Source organism: Protomyctophum parallelum, assembly GCF_964188405.1.
Source record: "Protomyctophum parallelum genome assembly, chromosome: 9".
Lineage (NCBI taxonomy): Eukaryota > Metazoa > Chordata > Actinopteri > Myctophiformes > Myctophidae > Protomyctophum > Protomyctophum parallelum.
In genome coordinates, this window is record NC_139706.1 from 30,844,703 (window position 1) to 30,860,118 (window position 15,416).

Sequence of the window (15,416 nt, forward strand, 5' to 3'; positions counted from 1 at the left end):
ATTTCAGGACAATTTGACAACATTTCATTCAAAAACATCTGATGAAAGGCTGAAAAGCCACAATATTTGTTTCTAATCTAAGGCATATGGGGGGGGAAAGATGATGTTGCGACCCTTTAACTTGTCAATAATTTAAAAAAATGCCTCTTGTGTTCCGCATAATAGCACTGAAGACGGCTGCCTATGCCCGCATCAGTACCAGCATTAACCTTACATCTTTTTGCCTTGTTTGTTTGTTTTTTTATTCGTTTTTTAGGGCTGTAAGCCTGTAACTGGCAATTTACTTTGTGGCCCCACAAAAAGAAAATATTTCCTAACCCTTTGTCAAAAACATAACCAGTTTAGTTACGTAATGGGCAGTAACAAGTTACTAGTAATGTATTACTGTAATATTATTACTTGTCTTTACCATGTAACGAAAAGAAAAAAAATAGCACATATTACATATTACTCAGAATTTGTTGGCTACTGTTTGAAAACATTACAAAGTCAAGTAATCAAATATTACTCTTGATTCTAATATAATATTATTACTTTTTTAAGGAGTAATAGGTCTATGTAACATATTACTCTCTTGAGTAATATTGCCCAACACTGGTAATAAGAGGCTTTTTTTGTTATGCTTCCTTTACTTTAATATAGCCTTCTGCTGTTTTGTTGCTGTTCTGACAATATCTGTAGTGAGCAGAATGTCATGAGCTTTAGACGGTAGACCATAAAGATTCCGTCATCATGGTGACTCAATAACCTCAAAGTCTGTTGACATAATATTGTTGCTCTGCAACAGCCTTCTATCTGAAATGCAAATGACTATTGCTGTGTATGAAAATATATCATGACCCTAAAACTCCCGTACGAAAACATCTCATCCATTTTAGTTGCACACTAACTCAGATGCTGGACCTGTTAAGGGGCAACTTCACTTTGTTCCTTTTGGCTGTAAATGGCCTAAAACATATTTCAAAATCACTATCATGTCAAGCTACTGTAACTGAAATACATGACTGTATATTATTGAGGTGTATACTGTATAGTGTATGGGTATTTGCATAGACTGACCTTTGTGTGTGTGTGTGTGTGTGTGTGTGTGTGTGTGTGTGTGTGTGTGTGTGTGTGTGTGTGTGTGTGTGTGTGTCAGGATGCTGTAAAGACTGTACCTGCTAAGGTATCTGTCTGCACACATGGAACGCATAATCAGTGAGTGTAAAAGGTCACAGGTGTGTGTTCCAATATCCAGGGAATCCATTTTTTTTTTCTTTTCTTTTTCTAACATCAAATGTTTATGATGTCTTACAGGGACGTGGTTCTTAAACCTTTTCATGCCAAAGACTCTTGTATTTGCGTTTGGCCACAGACCCCCATCTGAACAGATTTTGTGCCAGGGACCCCATGCAAGATTTGTGGTGTTAAATGTTTCAAACCTATTTCCAAGATGTTTAGCTGTCTGTGCCAATAAAACACAAAACTAAATATTAGAAACATGACTCAATATTTGGGTATTAGTAGTAGCGAGGATGTCCTGTTGTCCACTGTTATGTAGAGACCTTCTCATTGGTCACTGTGAGCCATCTGACTATCACATGAAAAGAATCAAGTCATAAAATGTTTAAAAAAAAACAGAAGTCGGCATGATTCAAAGGTACATGAAGTTCAAGACAAACAGAATTGGTTTTGATGTGAAAACATGGCAACGGCACACACTGTTGTCACGGAAGCGGGAGATAAGACAGCTAGCATATCCACCTGCTGTGGGTGTTGAAAGGTAAACATATCAGGAACTAGTCATAAAAATCAAACAGTCACAGGCCACCTGGGTCATGGTGTGTCAGCAGCCTATGAAGAGAGCACCCATGGAGTTATGATTTGCATGAAAGAGACAAAATCACTGGCCATAATGACAGTAATTATACTATACGCCCAGGATTTTTCATCGCTGTTTTCAGCACCCACAAGCACCAATGCCAATCCAAAACCGATTACAGAAACTCAATAAATGTATTTTTATGTTTGCACGGCATGTAATTGTTTTGTGTATAAAACAGGCGTGTCGAGAATGAAGGCTGATCACCATTGTTAATTGATCTGCCTCCAGTATATTGTTCTGTGACGAGAGAGTGGAGCTGGAGCCAAGCAAGGCCTATGCAATATGCACACTTGAGCTTACTTAACATCCTTTTGTGAACATTTTCACATTTGTTCCTTTTTATTTTCCTTTTTACCATTTACAGCCCATATACTGCCTGTTTCATAACAATATTATATATTGTGCGTTGAAAACCAAGAGATCAGAAAACATGATCTATTTTATTTTCCTACGCCGATTATCTGGCAAAGGTCACAATAATTATAAAATATTGTTTAGTCATGCGCTTGTCAACCCGGCTCTCATCGACTTCAATGCATTCCACAAACTTCCGGCTCCAGTTTGCCTCCCTAGAACGTGTTATGTGCTATAGTTCTGTGTGACCCCTCCTTGTTTGTTCAAACCCTCCTTGACTCTGGGGCTGCTCTGTGACATTGTGCTAAATGCTGCCACAGGTGGCTGTCAGGCCTTTCACAAATTGCATGATGACGATAATGACAGTTTAAACTAGAGACAAACAAGCAACAGAGGAGACAGTCAACATCCCACAACTGTACAATATTAAATATTCAAAGTTCACTCTACACGTCTACATACAGTACAATGCAGCAGTTCATCAATTCGACGGCTATTGAAATACCTTATGGTTTGAATACAGGATTTACTAAAACACATACAACGACCAATAAAAGTGATTCTTAGGCTATTAATAAAAGTATTCAGAGCATGACTCACATTGCAGTGATGACTCAATGCATTCCACAAATGCTAAGCTAAAATTAAGCTAAAATGCTCTGACAGTAAACAGTGAGGCGTTTGCTGCTAAACTTGAAATATCCAAGTTTCCACAGGTAAGAAAAGTTTAGCTGGGCTTGTCCAGTCTAAACTGGTCTACTCTAGACTGGACAAGCCTGTCTATAGATTGTTCTCTGTCTGGACTAGTTTTGTATTGATGTGAGTAGCCTGGTATTTGTACTAGGAGGTGATTATTTCAAAAGACTGACCTTTGACTTAAGAAAGGAGCAACCACAATCCTTTTTTCTTTTTAAAATCAATGACCAACTCCTTTATTTTTGTAATATTTAACGTCAAGGAAGTTGTCATTGCACAATTGACTTAATGTCTGTAACTATTGTCTCTGTTGTTTAAAATATGGCTCTCTATAGCAGAATCATCTGACAATTTTTGGAGGTGACATGAGGCCTGTAGTCTTCAAAATGTATACTTTTGTACATTTACTTGAGTAGGTTTCAACACAAACTTCTTACTTCTGTTTGAGTATTAAGACAACTATCCTAAGAGTAGGCTACTTCTACTCACCCCTGCCATCAAGTAGTATAACTGGACGTATTCCCCCTATATACGGTAATATTAATCATATCATATATTTACATCTTGGAAGGAGAAATTCATCAGTTATAAATCACAGTTGGTAGGAGAGTAAGATTAAGGCCCTTAATCTTAAGGGTGAGAAGGATTCGATCAATTTCAAACTACTATCTTGGCTCCCCCCCATTCACATGTCATTTGCAGCCTGTCACGATTATTACATAAGGATCTAATCGCAGTTATTTGTGTGACAATTATTCGTCAACTTAATTTGTGATTGTGACAGCCCTACTTGCAGACTATTGTAAAACAGACTACAACAAGCAGACTAGAACTGGCAGGTTTCTCAGGGCGTCCGCTGAGACAAGTTAAAACATGAACAATGGGACGCTCTGCACGTCGACCGAGGAGGAATGCAGTGGTGGAAGAAAAACGCCAACGTAAGTAAAAGTAGCAATACCACAAAGTAAAAATACTTACATGTGAAAGTCCACATTTGACTCAAGTGAACTTGTAGATCTTCTATTTTCGAATAGCCCAAGTATAAAATAGGGCTTATGTGCTTAATGTATGTTTTGTAACAATAGTAAGTTAGTAACTAGTAACTAATGCTGTAAAATAATTGTATTGGAGTGAAAAGGACAAATTTGGCTCTGAAGTGCAGTGGAGCAGAAGTATAAAATGTAAAGTACCGGTAAATGTACCTCAAAATTTGTTACCATAGGAGGAATGCAGCAGACATGTCAGCCCTTCCAGGTATGTTAGGAGGCAATTTCTGTACTATACGTCATCTCTTCTGTCTTATTATCTTATACAACAGGTGATGGTGAGTCTGTAAACTTCCTATTATTGACTTCAATGGAGCTCCTTTGACTGTGTCATAGTTTGTCAGGGAGACAGTTTTAACACACTACTGATAATTGCCACCCTCTTAAAACATGCTCTGTGTGGCCCCTCCAAGACGTCTCATGTCATGTGTGAGCAACGTGAGTGATCTTTCCCTCTCCCCCCTTCCTCTGGGAATAATCACAATAGATCAGGGCATAGCAGTGGGCATGGTTGAGAACCTGGCCTAGATTGTGTCTGTAAGGCCACATGCATTAGAACAGACTTAATTATCCTTTCCACCTTTGTCATTTATGTTAGGGTTATGGTGGTGCTGGTGGGGGGCAGGCAGGAACAATATAAACCTAATGGACCAATGTGATGATAATGAACAGGAAATTCACCACACTGAAATAGCTACAGCATAATTTATGAGATCATTTACATTTGCCTAATTTAGAGAAATTAACATAATGCGTGAAATAATAAGTCGTGACTCGTGGGTAGCCTAGGAAAAATAGCATAATAAAGAGAGGAAATGATACATTAGGGAAGGCTACAGTGGGGCCTATAATTTCGTAATAACTAACAACCTCTAACTGAGTCTATTCTAATAGCGTCTGCCTTCTTGTTGTGTTGAGTACAACCTTTTACCGCAACCTCTTCACAAACTGCAAATTGCTGCATGAGAGGGGCATAAATAAACTGCAAACAACCGTAAGGCACTGCAGTACGTGTTGGTCCACAGTACACAAGCACCTCACTTGTGGGAGAGAAGGGGAAAAAACCCAAGGAGGAGCAGGGTGACTCACACACGCAGTCAATAAACACCACACTCCCACATAGGAACAAGACAGACAGATAAGCGCATATTACGCACTGTTCACCCTGCCTGCAACCGAACAGCTTCCCTTGATCACCTCCAGACGACGCACCAGCTCCAGCCTCTCTCTTTTCTCTATCCCCCTCCCCCTGCTCTCTCGTTACCCCCCCCCCCCCCCGTCTCTCTCTGTCTCTCCCCCCTCCCCCCCCCCTCTCTCTCTCCATACGCAACTCCCCCTTTGGTGCCAAGCCCCGCCCCAAGAACAGGTTACGGGGCGGTGACTGGCTGGCCGCGGAGCCACACAGAGAAAGAAGCACACAGCGTTCTCCGTTCCCCGCAACTAACAGCTGCGAGCTGCCTGCCCCGTCCTCCTCCTCCTCCTCGTCTCATCTCCGCAGCGGGACAACGGAACTGACTGAAGCCCCGGCCGGCAGGGCAGCCAGAGAGAGAGAGAGCGAATGCTAAACGTGCGCTTTGTCACGCAGCACCAGGCCAGCCTCCTCGCAGACAGTCACAGTCCGACTCCGGGACCAGAACAGGTCTCGACACGGATCTCTACCGCCCGGACTAAGGACACCCGATGTACGCACGGAATTCTAAGCGCAGAGGAGAGTCGAGAACAGGAGGGGTGAAGTGGATTTTATTGAAAAGGTATTAACCAGTGGCGTAGTTTGTCTTTGTGTCATACACGCCGAGCGAGCGGAGACCTGCTACGTACTTCTGCTGGGGGGGAACATTGGCTCGGGAGAAAAGCTGCGCTATAATAAATCAACGACCCTGGCTCGTCTGCGTGCTGCGGTGCCCCATGCAGGCTTTCTGTAACAAATAGACTACAAATAAAGATCGTTTTAAAAACTCGACACTTTGACCTTTCCAACCCCGGGTTGTTTGTGTGAATAGTTATTACGAAAAAATGTTTTAAAACGTGGTTTGAAGAGGCGATATTTCTCGGGAGTCCCATCGTCGTTTAGCCTACTCATTTTGGTTGCTCCGCCGCAGTCCCTGTGTGTGTGTGTGTGCAGTAGGCTACGTGCAGAGTAGACTAGAGTTGCTCGCTTGGCTCTGTGCGGCACGTAGACGACATGGCTATGTGTGTGTGTATCAGCCGCCACTGATCAAAATAGTCCCGGGAGGCGTAGGACGTTTTGTTACAGTTTCACAATGATCGTATCTACTGCTGCAGCCTGCTGTAGCTGGAACCTAAACTACAACAATGACGTCGGTACAGAGGAATATACAAATAAATACATAATCCACTGTTAACTATTTAACTATCGACAGTTATAAATGGATAATGTGTAACACACTATCACATCCGCTTAACTAGCCTATCTCCGACCTTAAAATACATGTAAACAATTTTTTTTAAGGGAGAGAGCCGCTTTCCATTCCAGCAGACTGTAGTAGAAACACGAAACCTTTTCCAGGAAGGGAAAGACGAGTTTTCGTGGCTCGTTTTACTGGTGACCATTAAAACCATTAATCACCGCATTGTGTCAAGGATGACTAACTAGTTTGACATCTAGAACGAGTTGTGTGTGCACGGGGCTTTCGAAACTCGCAGGCTATGCCTATCCCAGGTGTGTCATGCAGGTGTTTTGCTTATTCTTATTATGCGTTTTGTGTGCCTTTATCTCGTCTCTTTCAGGACCGTCGGTGGGTTTTAGGAGGCGACCATGGAGAGCACTTTGCATATTCTGCAGAAACCGGCGGACTCCAGCAGCGATAAGGGCCTTGGAAGTCTCCCTGCCGGAGGGCTCCCCCTGGACATGAGCCTAAGCATGGGGGGACGCGGGGATTTTACGGAACAATCGATTGTCGGACTATCGGACAAAATTCCTTTGGTGAAGCCGTATTTCAAAAAGAAACAGAGGAAACTCGATACCAAATGCCTGCACCGGGCTCTGGAGGACCCTATCCTGACCACATTGTTGAGCACGGACACGCTCGTGAACGGGGACGGGGTCTTCGTGACCCCGAACCCGCCTGGTCGGATCCCAGCGGGCAACCTGTGCGCGGCGGTCGTGGTGAAGCAGGCGTGCATCGGCCAGGTGTGCCTGAAAGCCCCGGGAGCTGCCGCCGCCGTCGTCACGGGGCTGCTGGGCTGCGACGCGGCGGACACGGAGATGGCCGATACCACGGCGGAGCTGGAGGAGACGGAGAGGAGCGGGGAGAGGCCCAAGCTCGCGTCTTTGGATATTCAGCGAGTCGCCATGGATTCTAGCCCAAACGGCCACCGTTTACAGCCTCCCCTGGGCCTGGCGGCCGTGACGACAGTGACAATAGCGGTAGTGGCCCCTACCCGGGACACCCCCATGGTTGCTCCCCCGCCTCCTGGCCACCAAGAGGGGGGCGTCAAACCTGGTGACCTCTTCGCTTCTGAAGCCTTGCGGGGGTCAAATTGCCTTCCCATCAAAGACAGCCGTGGACAGCCTCCCCTCCCCCATACCTCCCGACTCGACAAAGGAGTGATATTTCAGGATAAAAGCGAAGAGGCCTCCCTTGACCTGGTCTTTGAGCTGCTAACCCAGCTCCAGTATCACACGCACCAAGCGGACTCTGTGTCCATCTGTGTGGATTTCCTACAGGGTCTATGTGTATACGGCAGTGACTGTGCCCACCACCACACAGTGCTGCCCTACCATTGGCAGATCCGCAGAAGCAGTAGTCAGACTTGGCAGAGCATAGCAGATGACTCTCAGGAACAGCTGGAGAGGCTCTACTGCAACCCGGACAATGAGCAAATCAGGCTCAAATTTCAGTAAGTACTAAGTAGCCACTGCTATAGGCTAGGAACCTTCATTATCTGCAATGAATAGGCATTGTTATAAGCTAATAAGCTGTGTCTGTATTGGCACAGTATGCAGTGCTGGGGGGGGGCTGGGGTCAGTTCACTTTCAGGTTAACTGAGAGCACAATGCTAATGAAAAAGTCCTTCCAATACTTAGAGAAAACAATACAAACTATAGTATATACATGTTATGTATGGTATGTATTGCATGTATCCCATGCATCTGTCTGTCACATATTTAATTAGTTGGTGTAGCCTGTGTGAATTCCTCTCATGTCTGCTGTGCTGCCTTTTCAGTGAAGTGATTAATGTGTCAAAAAGGGGACACCTGCTCTCTATATTGATGACACAAAACCATAACTACTAACATGTTACCCCATGTTGCCCCCCATGTAAAACCGTTGTTGGTTACTCAGAAAAGTGCTATATAGTTATACATTTGAGATATTGACAACACAACACTTGTACCACAGAGTCCCCTACTTGTTTAGAGAGACCCTGTTGTGTAAACACAGCTAGGTATATGGGTATAGAGGTCCTCGGGTGTTATTGGGCTACTACTTGCAGACTGTAACTTTTGGTTGGGCTACTGTAGTAAACTGATCCCATACTTGTGGCTTGGTGACTGGTGCAGTAAGCTGATAGGATGTTTGACGACTCATAGGCTTGTGGTGTGGTGGGTTGGTAACTAGCATGAGCTTCCTCTTTAGTTTCACCCCCTCTGTGTCAGCTAGCTGAAATTAAAGTTGAGCTGAGTGAGGACTAATAGACAAATGTATGTGTGACCTTACTCATGGTTTTGTTTGCTAATGTATGAGGGTTGGGTTAGAGTACATCACTGTGCATTGGGAGCTTTTAGAGCGGCTTTTTTTTCCTTCGGTGCACGACACGCAACCAGTATGTAAATCAGGCATTCGTCATCATGGTGGTGTGTCTGAGTGTTCATTGGTTATGTTTAATATACACTGTACAGTACAGTATGGTAGTGTGTCAGTCACTGTGTCATGTGTTTTTGTGTGCTTTGTAAGTCTACGTGTCAATCACCCACCTGTCTTGCTTTAGGGATGAAGATATACATCTCCCTACAGAGTAATTTTTTTTCTCAATTGATTCAAATCACAAGTCCACTAAGGGATGTCCCTGCTACCAAAGCCAGCCTTATCATTGGCTGGATCTAAGCTCAGACCAGGAAGTAAAGCACCCGTGGTGTAAAGCTGTGAACTTCCATGACCCTGCTGCCTGGTGTGGTCACTGACACACACGCACAGGCTCTCTCTCCCTCCTTGTCCTGTGTGTCTATCTCTCACTCTCTCTCGCTCTCTCTCTCATACACGCACACAAACACTTGAGCCTGCCTGGCACGCAGACTCTCACACGAATCCTCTGTGCAGACGAGCTGAGCAGTTTGTCATGCTCACACGCACGCCTTTTAGCAGACATAGATGAACTTCTCTCTCTCTCACACACATACACACTCTCTCTCGCCTCCCTCTCACATACTGTACACACACGCACATCGTGCATGCAAGCATTTGGCAAGCCTGGGTGGGTTGACATGAAAAGCATGCACACTTGCACAGCTTCCTGCAGAACTGTATCACGCACACACACACACACACACACGCACACACAGTATTTACAATTATTTTTCATGTTGGGTTTTTTACGGTTATATTTTTCAAGTTACTTAACAGGAGTACAAAAAGTAAAAGAAAAAGGAGTAATAGATCATTTTGACAAATACTTGCCGAACGAAAACTTAAGGTATAGAAGTTAGAACTGCAAATTATAGAATATAATATATATATATATATATATATATATATATATATATATATATATATATATATATATATATATATATATATAAATATATAAAATAATAATTCAATTTAATTTCAATTTCTCTGACCAGGCATATCATGGAGTCTGGAGACATTGTATCGACTCGACGATATTTATCATCACCATATCGCCCAAACCTACACACACACACACACACACACACACACACACACACACACACACACACTTATAACATTATACCCTTTTACCCTAAACATCTTTAATGGATTATTGAGGCCACAAGAAGGTTTTTTGCGCATGTGTTCATGTTAGTCTGTCAGTGTGTGCCTACATCTGTATGTCATTCCTTCATCCAACCTTTATTTAAACAATGGAATCACTTTGAACTTAGGGGAGCCTATGTTTGTGTGTGTGTGTGTGTGTGTGTGTGTGTGTGTGTTTGTACTGTAGATTGAGGTTTTCAACTGAAACTCCATGCAACGTGCATATTGCTCCACAAACAGGAAATGCAGTCTGAGTGCACCTGTCAGCATCAACCCAAGTCCTCTCAGAGGCGATGTGAATGTGTAATGCCTGAATTCTACTTACTTGCACATCGTGTTGCATTTTGAGCAACTGAGCTTGTAGATCTGCTATTTTCAACTTGCGGATCTGGCAACTATAAATAAAGGTTTACACTGTTATTACTAGTACTGTAGATTCAGACAACACCATCTGGCTTGCTTGGCAGCTATTTCCTAGAACATATTGGAATACTATAATATTAGGATATTATTTCTTGGCTGTTTATTCTAAAATTAAATTTCATAGACCTTTGTCCTGAGTAATTCTTCCTGTAGTTGACTCCTTTAATCAAATTAAATCCTCATTCTTATCTTCTAGTTTTGCATTCAGATTTGAGGTTAAAACGCATTTTTAATCCAATGTCACGGTCAGAATCACTCATGATTCTGTCTCTACTGGGTCTCAATCTTAAAGAATGGAAAGTACAAGTACTTGTATGTGTTCCTGAGCCAGTGTCCCGGAGTGACGCTAGATGTACTAATTTGGCTGCAGGGCTGATCAAATTGAGCAACCCCTGGTGTAAACGTGTTGCTGGGAGAGAAATGAGAGGGAGATACTACTCAGCGGCGTAGTTTAGCTTGGGACGTACAGTTCTCTTCCTTAATGGGTTGCAGCCTTGGTCTTTGTTAGACTGGGTGTGTGGGGAGTTCTTTTTGTGCTTCCTGTAGAGGCATCCAACCTGTCGCTCAAGGCAACACACAAGGCATTGCCTTGGTAACCAGAGCCAGCTGATAACAGTGTTAGTGATCTAAAGAGCAGCAGATGACTAAACAGGCTCTACTGTTGGTATGGAAACAACACAGGACTATTTTGGCTGCCGCAGTAGTGTAGGTGTAGGTGTGTGTGTGTGTGTGTGTGTGTTGACTATGTGCGCATGACAAAGACAGACCTTACCTGTGTGTGTGTGTGTGTGTGACTGTGTGTGCCCATGACAAAGACAGACCTGTGTGTGTGTGTGTGTGTGTGTGTGTGTGTGTGCGTGTGCGCGTGTGCATCTGTTGGAGGAGTGCTGCTGGTCACAGATGTGTATGATCCATCCATAGCTCAGGTTAATCCCATCCATATGATAAGCAGAAAGGGGAGCCATGGGCTAATCCTCCTCAGTTTATGTACTCTGCAAAAAGGAGGAAAGCTACCCCTTCATCGTCACCTCCACACCTCCCCAATACTGGAACTAAACTCACTGAACCCAGACCCGGGGCTGCTAGTCATCGGCCCTGTGGTGCAGTTAAGGGTTTCTGTTGGGTGGAAACCATGTCCTAAACCGTTCCATTCTTATTTGAAGAATAGTGATCTACTTGAGACATGTACGATTATATTCATTTGTGTGAGCATTGTTTTTAGACACAAGCAGGAGGAGGCCTTCGAAACAGGGATTTGACCCATAAACATTACTATGTTAGTACCGGTAGTACTACTATTTGTTGAATGATAAACTACTTTAGTTTAAACCCCTATTTTGGACATGTCAATATAGGTGAAACATGTTTTGTTTGTTTGTATAATTTTAGTCGCTATTTATCGGTATCACAATGAAAACACATTTCTCAAGGTTTTAAAGAAAACAAATGGCATTATTTGTATTTCTTTTTAAGTATTAATATTGTATTCCGATTTTTTTTTGTTTTGTGTTTGGCAAATATTAGGGGCCCACTTGCAATTCCCCCATGACCCACCAGTGGGCCCTGGCCCACATGTTGAGAATCACTGAATGAGGCTATCCATTAAGTGATTTGAACAACAATGAAAGGTAGATCATTCTTGTGACATTTGCAAGTTTGCTGCAACTTTAATGTGCACGTGGGACGCATAGGCAGAGGACGTATGTTGAGAGAGGGAGGGAGAGAGAGAGAGAGAGAGAGAGAGCTCTTTTGTTAGTCAGGCGATAAAAGGCTTGCTTGTCATTAACTGACATAAAGAGTCACTGAGTGAGCACCAAGGGCAGAGCGCCCTGACACCGTGTGTGTGTGTGTGTATGTGTATGTGTATGTGTGACTGTGTGTGTGTGTGTGTGTGTGTGTGTGTGGATCACATGGTATCTTGTGCTACCTTTTGTATCTGTGTTTTGTCTGTGAAATGTATGCAATAATTTAAAGCATGGTGTGTGTGTGTCTGTGTGTATCATCGGGAGTCGGGACCCCTTGCGTGTGTTGATTGCGCGGCAAACAGATAGCATATCAGATAATGGGTCTAAATGTGTGTGTGTGTGTGGATAACGTGTCAGACAGCCAGCCCATGAAATGAATCAGTGAGGCGAGGTCTGGGTCGCTCTGCCTCCTGTTACTCAGCATCTGAATTTAACCCTCTCCTCGTGGCTCACGCAGCCCTCCGTAACTCCAGGGCTGTCACCACTATGACATAATCATTTCAATTAATGATTTAATTGGGTTTTGTTGTTGTTGTTGTTGAACATCCTGTAATATATGAACAGAAATTACATTTCTGTTTGGCTTTTAGGCTTTGATGTTGCACAGGGCAGATATAAATTTAGGTTGGCTTTAGATCACAGTAAACCGACAGGAAATGGGGAGAGAGAGAGATGGGGAGTGACACACAGCAAAAGTTGGCAGGATGGGGAGACGAACCCGCGACACACTGCCATCAGCAGCCTAGGTGCCTGGACCGCTACACTAGCCGCCCAGGCCATGACAGACATATTTCATGACTTTATGCTTTCCAAAAAACACTAATATAGTGGAGATAGGCGATCTATACGCTCACAGCGTGTCGTGTGAGGCTGTGATCTTGTAGATCTGCTATTCCCACTATTTTTTACAAATGTATAAAACATTTAAAACATGGAAACGATTACGGTATGATGATTATACTATTAGCTCAAATAATTGCGATTGGGTGACTGATTATGTAATAATTGTGACAGGCCTCCATATCGCTGATTCTATCCATCCATTCTCCTTCTGTACGTATGTATTTGCCCACAACGCTCTCTCTTTGTGCACTATTTGTAGGACATTTCTGCTTTCTTATTTGCTTTCCTTTTCTCATTTGTCCTTGTAAATCTCGTAACACAATACAGGGAATGGAATTGTGCGTGTGTAGTACGTTTGTGTGTTGTGTGTCTGTGGCCCTGTGAGTGTTCCTACCTCCAGGCGTTCGCTATGCCTCCGCACTGAAGCAATATCCTCCCTCGCTCACTCTGGTTTTGTCAGACTGTCTCTCTCTCTCTCTCTGTATCAGTTAGATCGGCTCCTGTGTTTTGCAATCTATCATAACATTAAACACAGTTATTTCCTCTGTCATAAAATGTCAAAGTAATTTTGTTTGATTTTCTTTCCTTCTATTTTGTGCCGGTTACCTGGTTTACAATTCTCAGTCGGACAGAGAGAGGGAGAGAATGATGATATGATGAGAGAGAGAGAGAGAGAGACCCCACCGCCCTCGCTTTCCATCTATCATTACGCATATGACAGTACAAGTACACAAAGACACAAGAGAGAGAAAGGTGGAGGGAGGAGGATAATGAGGAGAGAGAAACGAGTGAGAGAGATGTGAGAGACTTGAAAGTTGAGAGAGAGAGGAGTATGTCAACACAGCCAGGTGGAGAGGAGGGATAGAGAGAAGAGACAGTTGGCAGGATGGTTCCTTCATTACAGACCATACATAACATGATGCTACATCTGCATAGTATCGTAGCATTATTTGAGAAACAGACATTTTGATTTGAAGACAACTTTTCTGGGCCTCACTCCTCACAAGAGTAATTGGGATTTTACGGTTTAAAAGGATTTTTGAGTTAGCCGTACACTTAGGAAAATATTATTTTCATAAGGATTTATCAGGTATGCCGGATCTATACGCGTGTGTGTGTGTTTTTGTGTGCGTGCATGTGTTTGCACGCGCGTATGTGTGTTTTATGGAAAGGCAAAATAAAGAATAGTAGAAAGTGTTTTGTGTGTCTGTTTCGTGTGTTTGTCTCTGTTGGGGGTGTGGGTGTTCATGTGGCGTGAGTGTGCTGTGTTTCCTGGTCAAGCAACAGAACCAGTGAGGGAAGTACAATATTTAACCACTTCTGGTCAATGAATCGTTGGCATGAGGAAGTGACACCTAATCCATGACATGATGAGGTGTGTGTGTGTGTGTGTGTGTGTGTGTGTGTGTGTGTGTGTGTGTGTGCGCGCGCGCCTGTGTGTGCGCAAACTGTGTGTGTGCGCACGGCTGCACGTACATGAGGACACAACGTAAAGAAGCCTTCGTCAGCAGATCTATTTGACTGGCTGACTTATTGACTTGTCGAGGCGTGACTGGGTGAACCTTTCGTGTGTGTACATGAATCTTTTGAACTTGTGTGTGTGTGTGTGTGTGTGTGTGCGTCGTGCGAGTGAGTGCGTGTGTGTACACTTACGTGTGTGTGTGTGTATGAGAGTGTGTTTTTCTCTGGTCTGTGACGTGTACAATAGCATGACTGATGCTGGTATGCGGGTCCTTGTCTGTCTAACCGTGAGAAAGTTCCAAGGTGTGCGTGCGTGCGTGCGTGCGAGAGAGAGGTGCCAGATGGGGCCTTTTTAAAGGCCACTGTACCAGCAGAGAGAGGAGCTTGCCTAGTGGTTACGGTGATTATACAAAATACCAGCAATATCCTATAGAGTTGCACCTCTTTTATGTGTTTCTGTTGCACGAGCCACATCTCGCCTATTTCAAAGGTTGAGACACCCTTCATCATTTTGCCATCAAACTGTCTCCTCTCCTTTCATGTAGCCTCTCCTGTGAGAACTCAGATGTTATGCAGGTGAAATCAATATAGGAATATGCCATTTGCTGGAAGGTGAGAGCTATAAAGTTTATAGCTTTCACCTTTCAGCAAATGGCAGGTACTAGTAGTGTCTAGGTCTGTGTGTGTCGTGTCGTTGCAGTTGACGACTACTGAAATGCATCCACATATCCAGGCAGGCCCCTCCATGTTGCCATGCCGACGCGAGTACAGCTCTGTGATTGGTTCAGAGTGCCATCAAAGATGTCTCTCTGACCCTGACCTGGCCTTGTGAAGTGTTGTTGAAGTTCTGTACCCACATATGAACCTGTGTGAACAAACTTATTACTGAAGTCAATTTAATATATCCTCTTAAGATAACATGGAACATGCCAAAACCTGAGGCGTAACAAATGATTGCTTTGTTCGTCAGAACCTCTCTCTCTCTCTCTCTCTCTCTCTCTCTCTCTCTCTCTCTCTCTCTCTC

General features: G+C 43.6%; 1 protein-coding gene across 1 annotated transcript in view; it reads left to right on the plus strand.

Annotated features, from left to right (window-relative positions):
- The first annotated feature begins 5,379 nt into the window (after positions 1-5,379).
- Positions 5,380-15,416, plus strand: part of tiparp (TCDD-inducible poly(ADP-ribose) polymerase) — a 31,182-nt gene continuing 21,145 nt past the window's right edge. The window contains exons 1-2 of the mRNA XM_083772718.1: positions 5,380-5,711; positions 6,709-7,821. Coding sequence (XP_083628844.1) covers positions 6,737-7,821 — 1,085 coding nt within the window. The 5' untranslated portion in view covers positions 5,380-5,711; positions 6,709-6,736. The remainder of the gene's footprint in view (positions 5,712-6,708; positions 7,822-15,416) is intronic.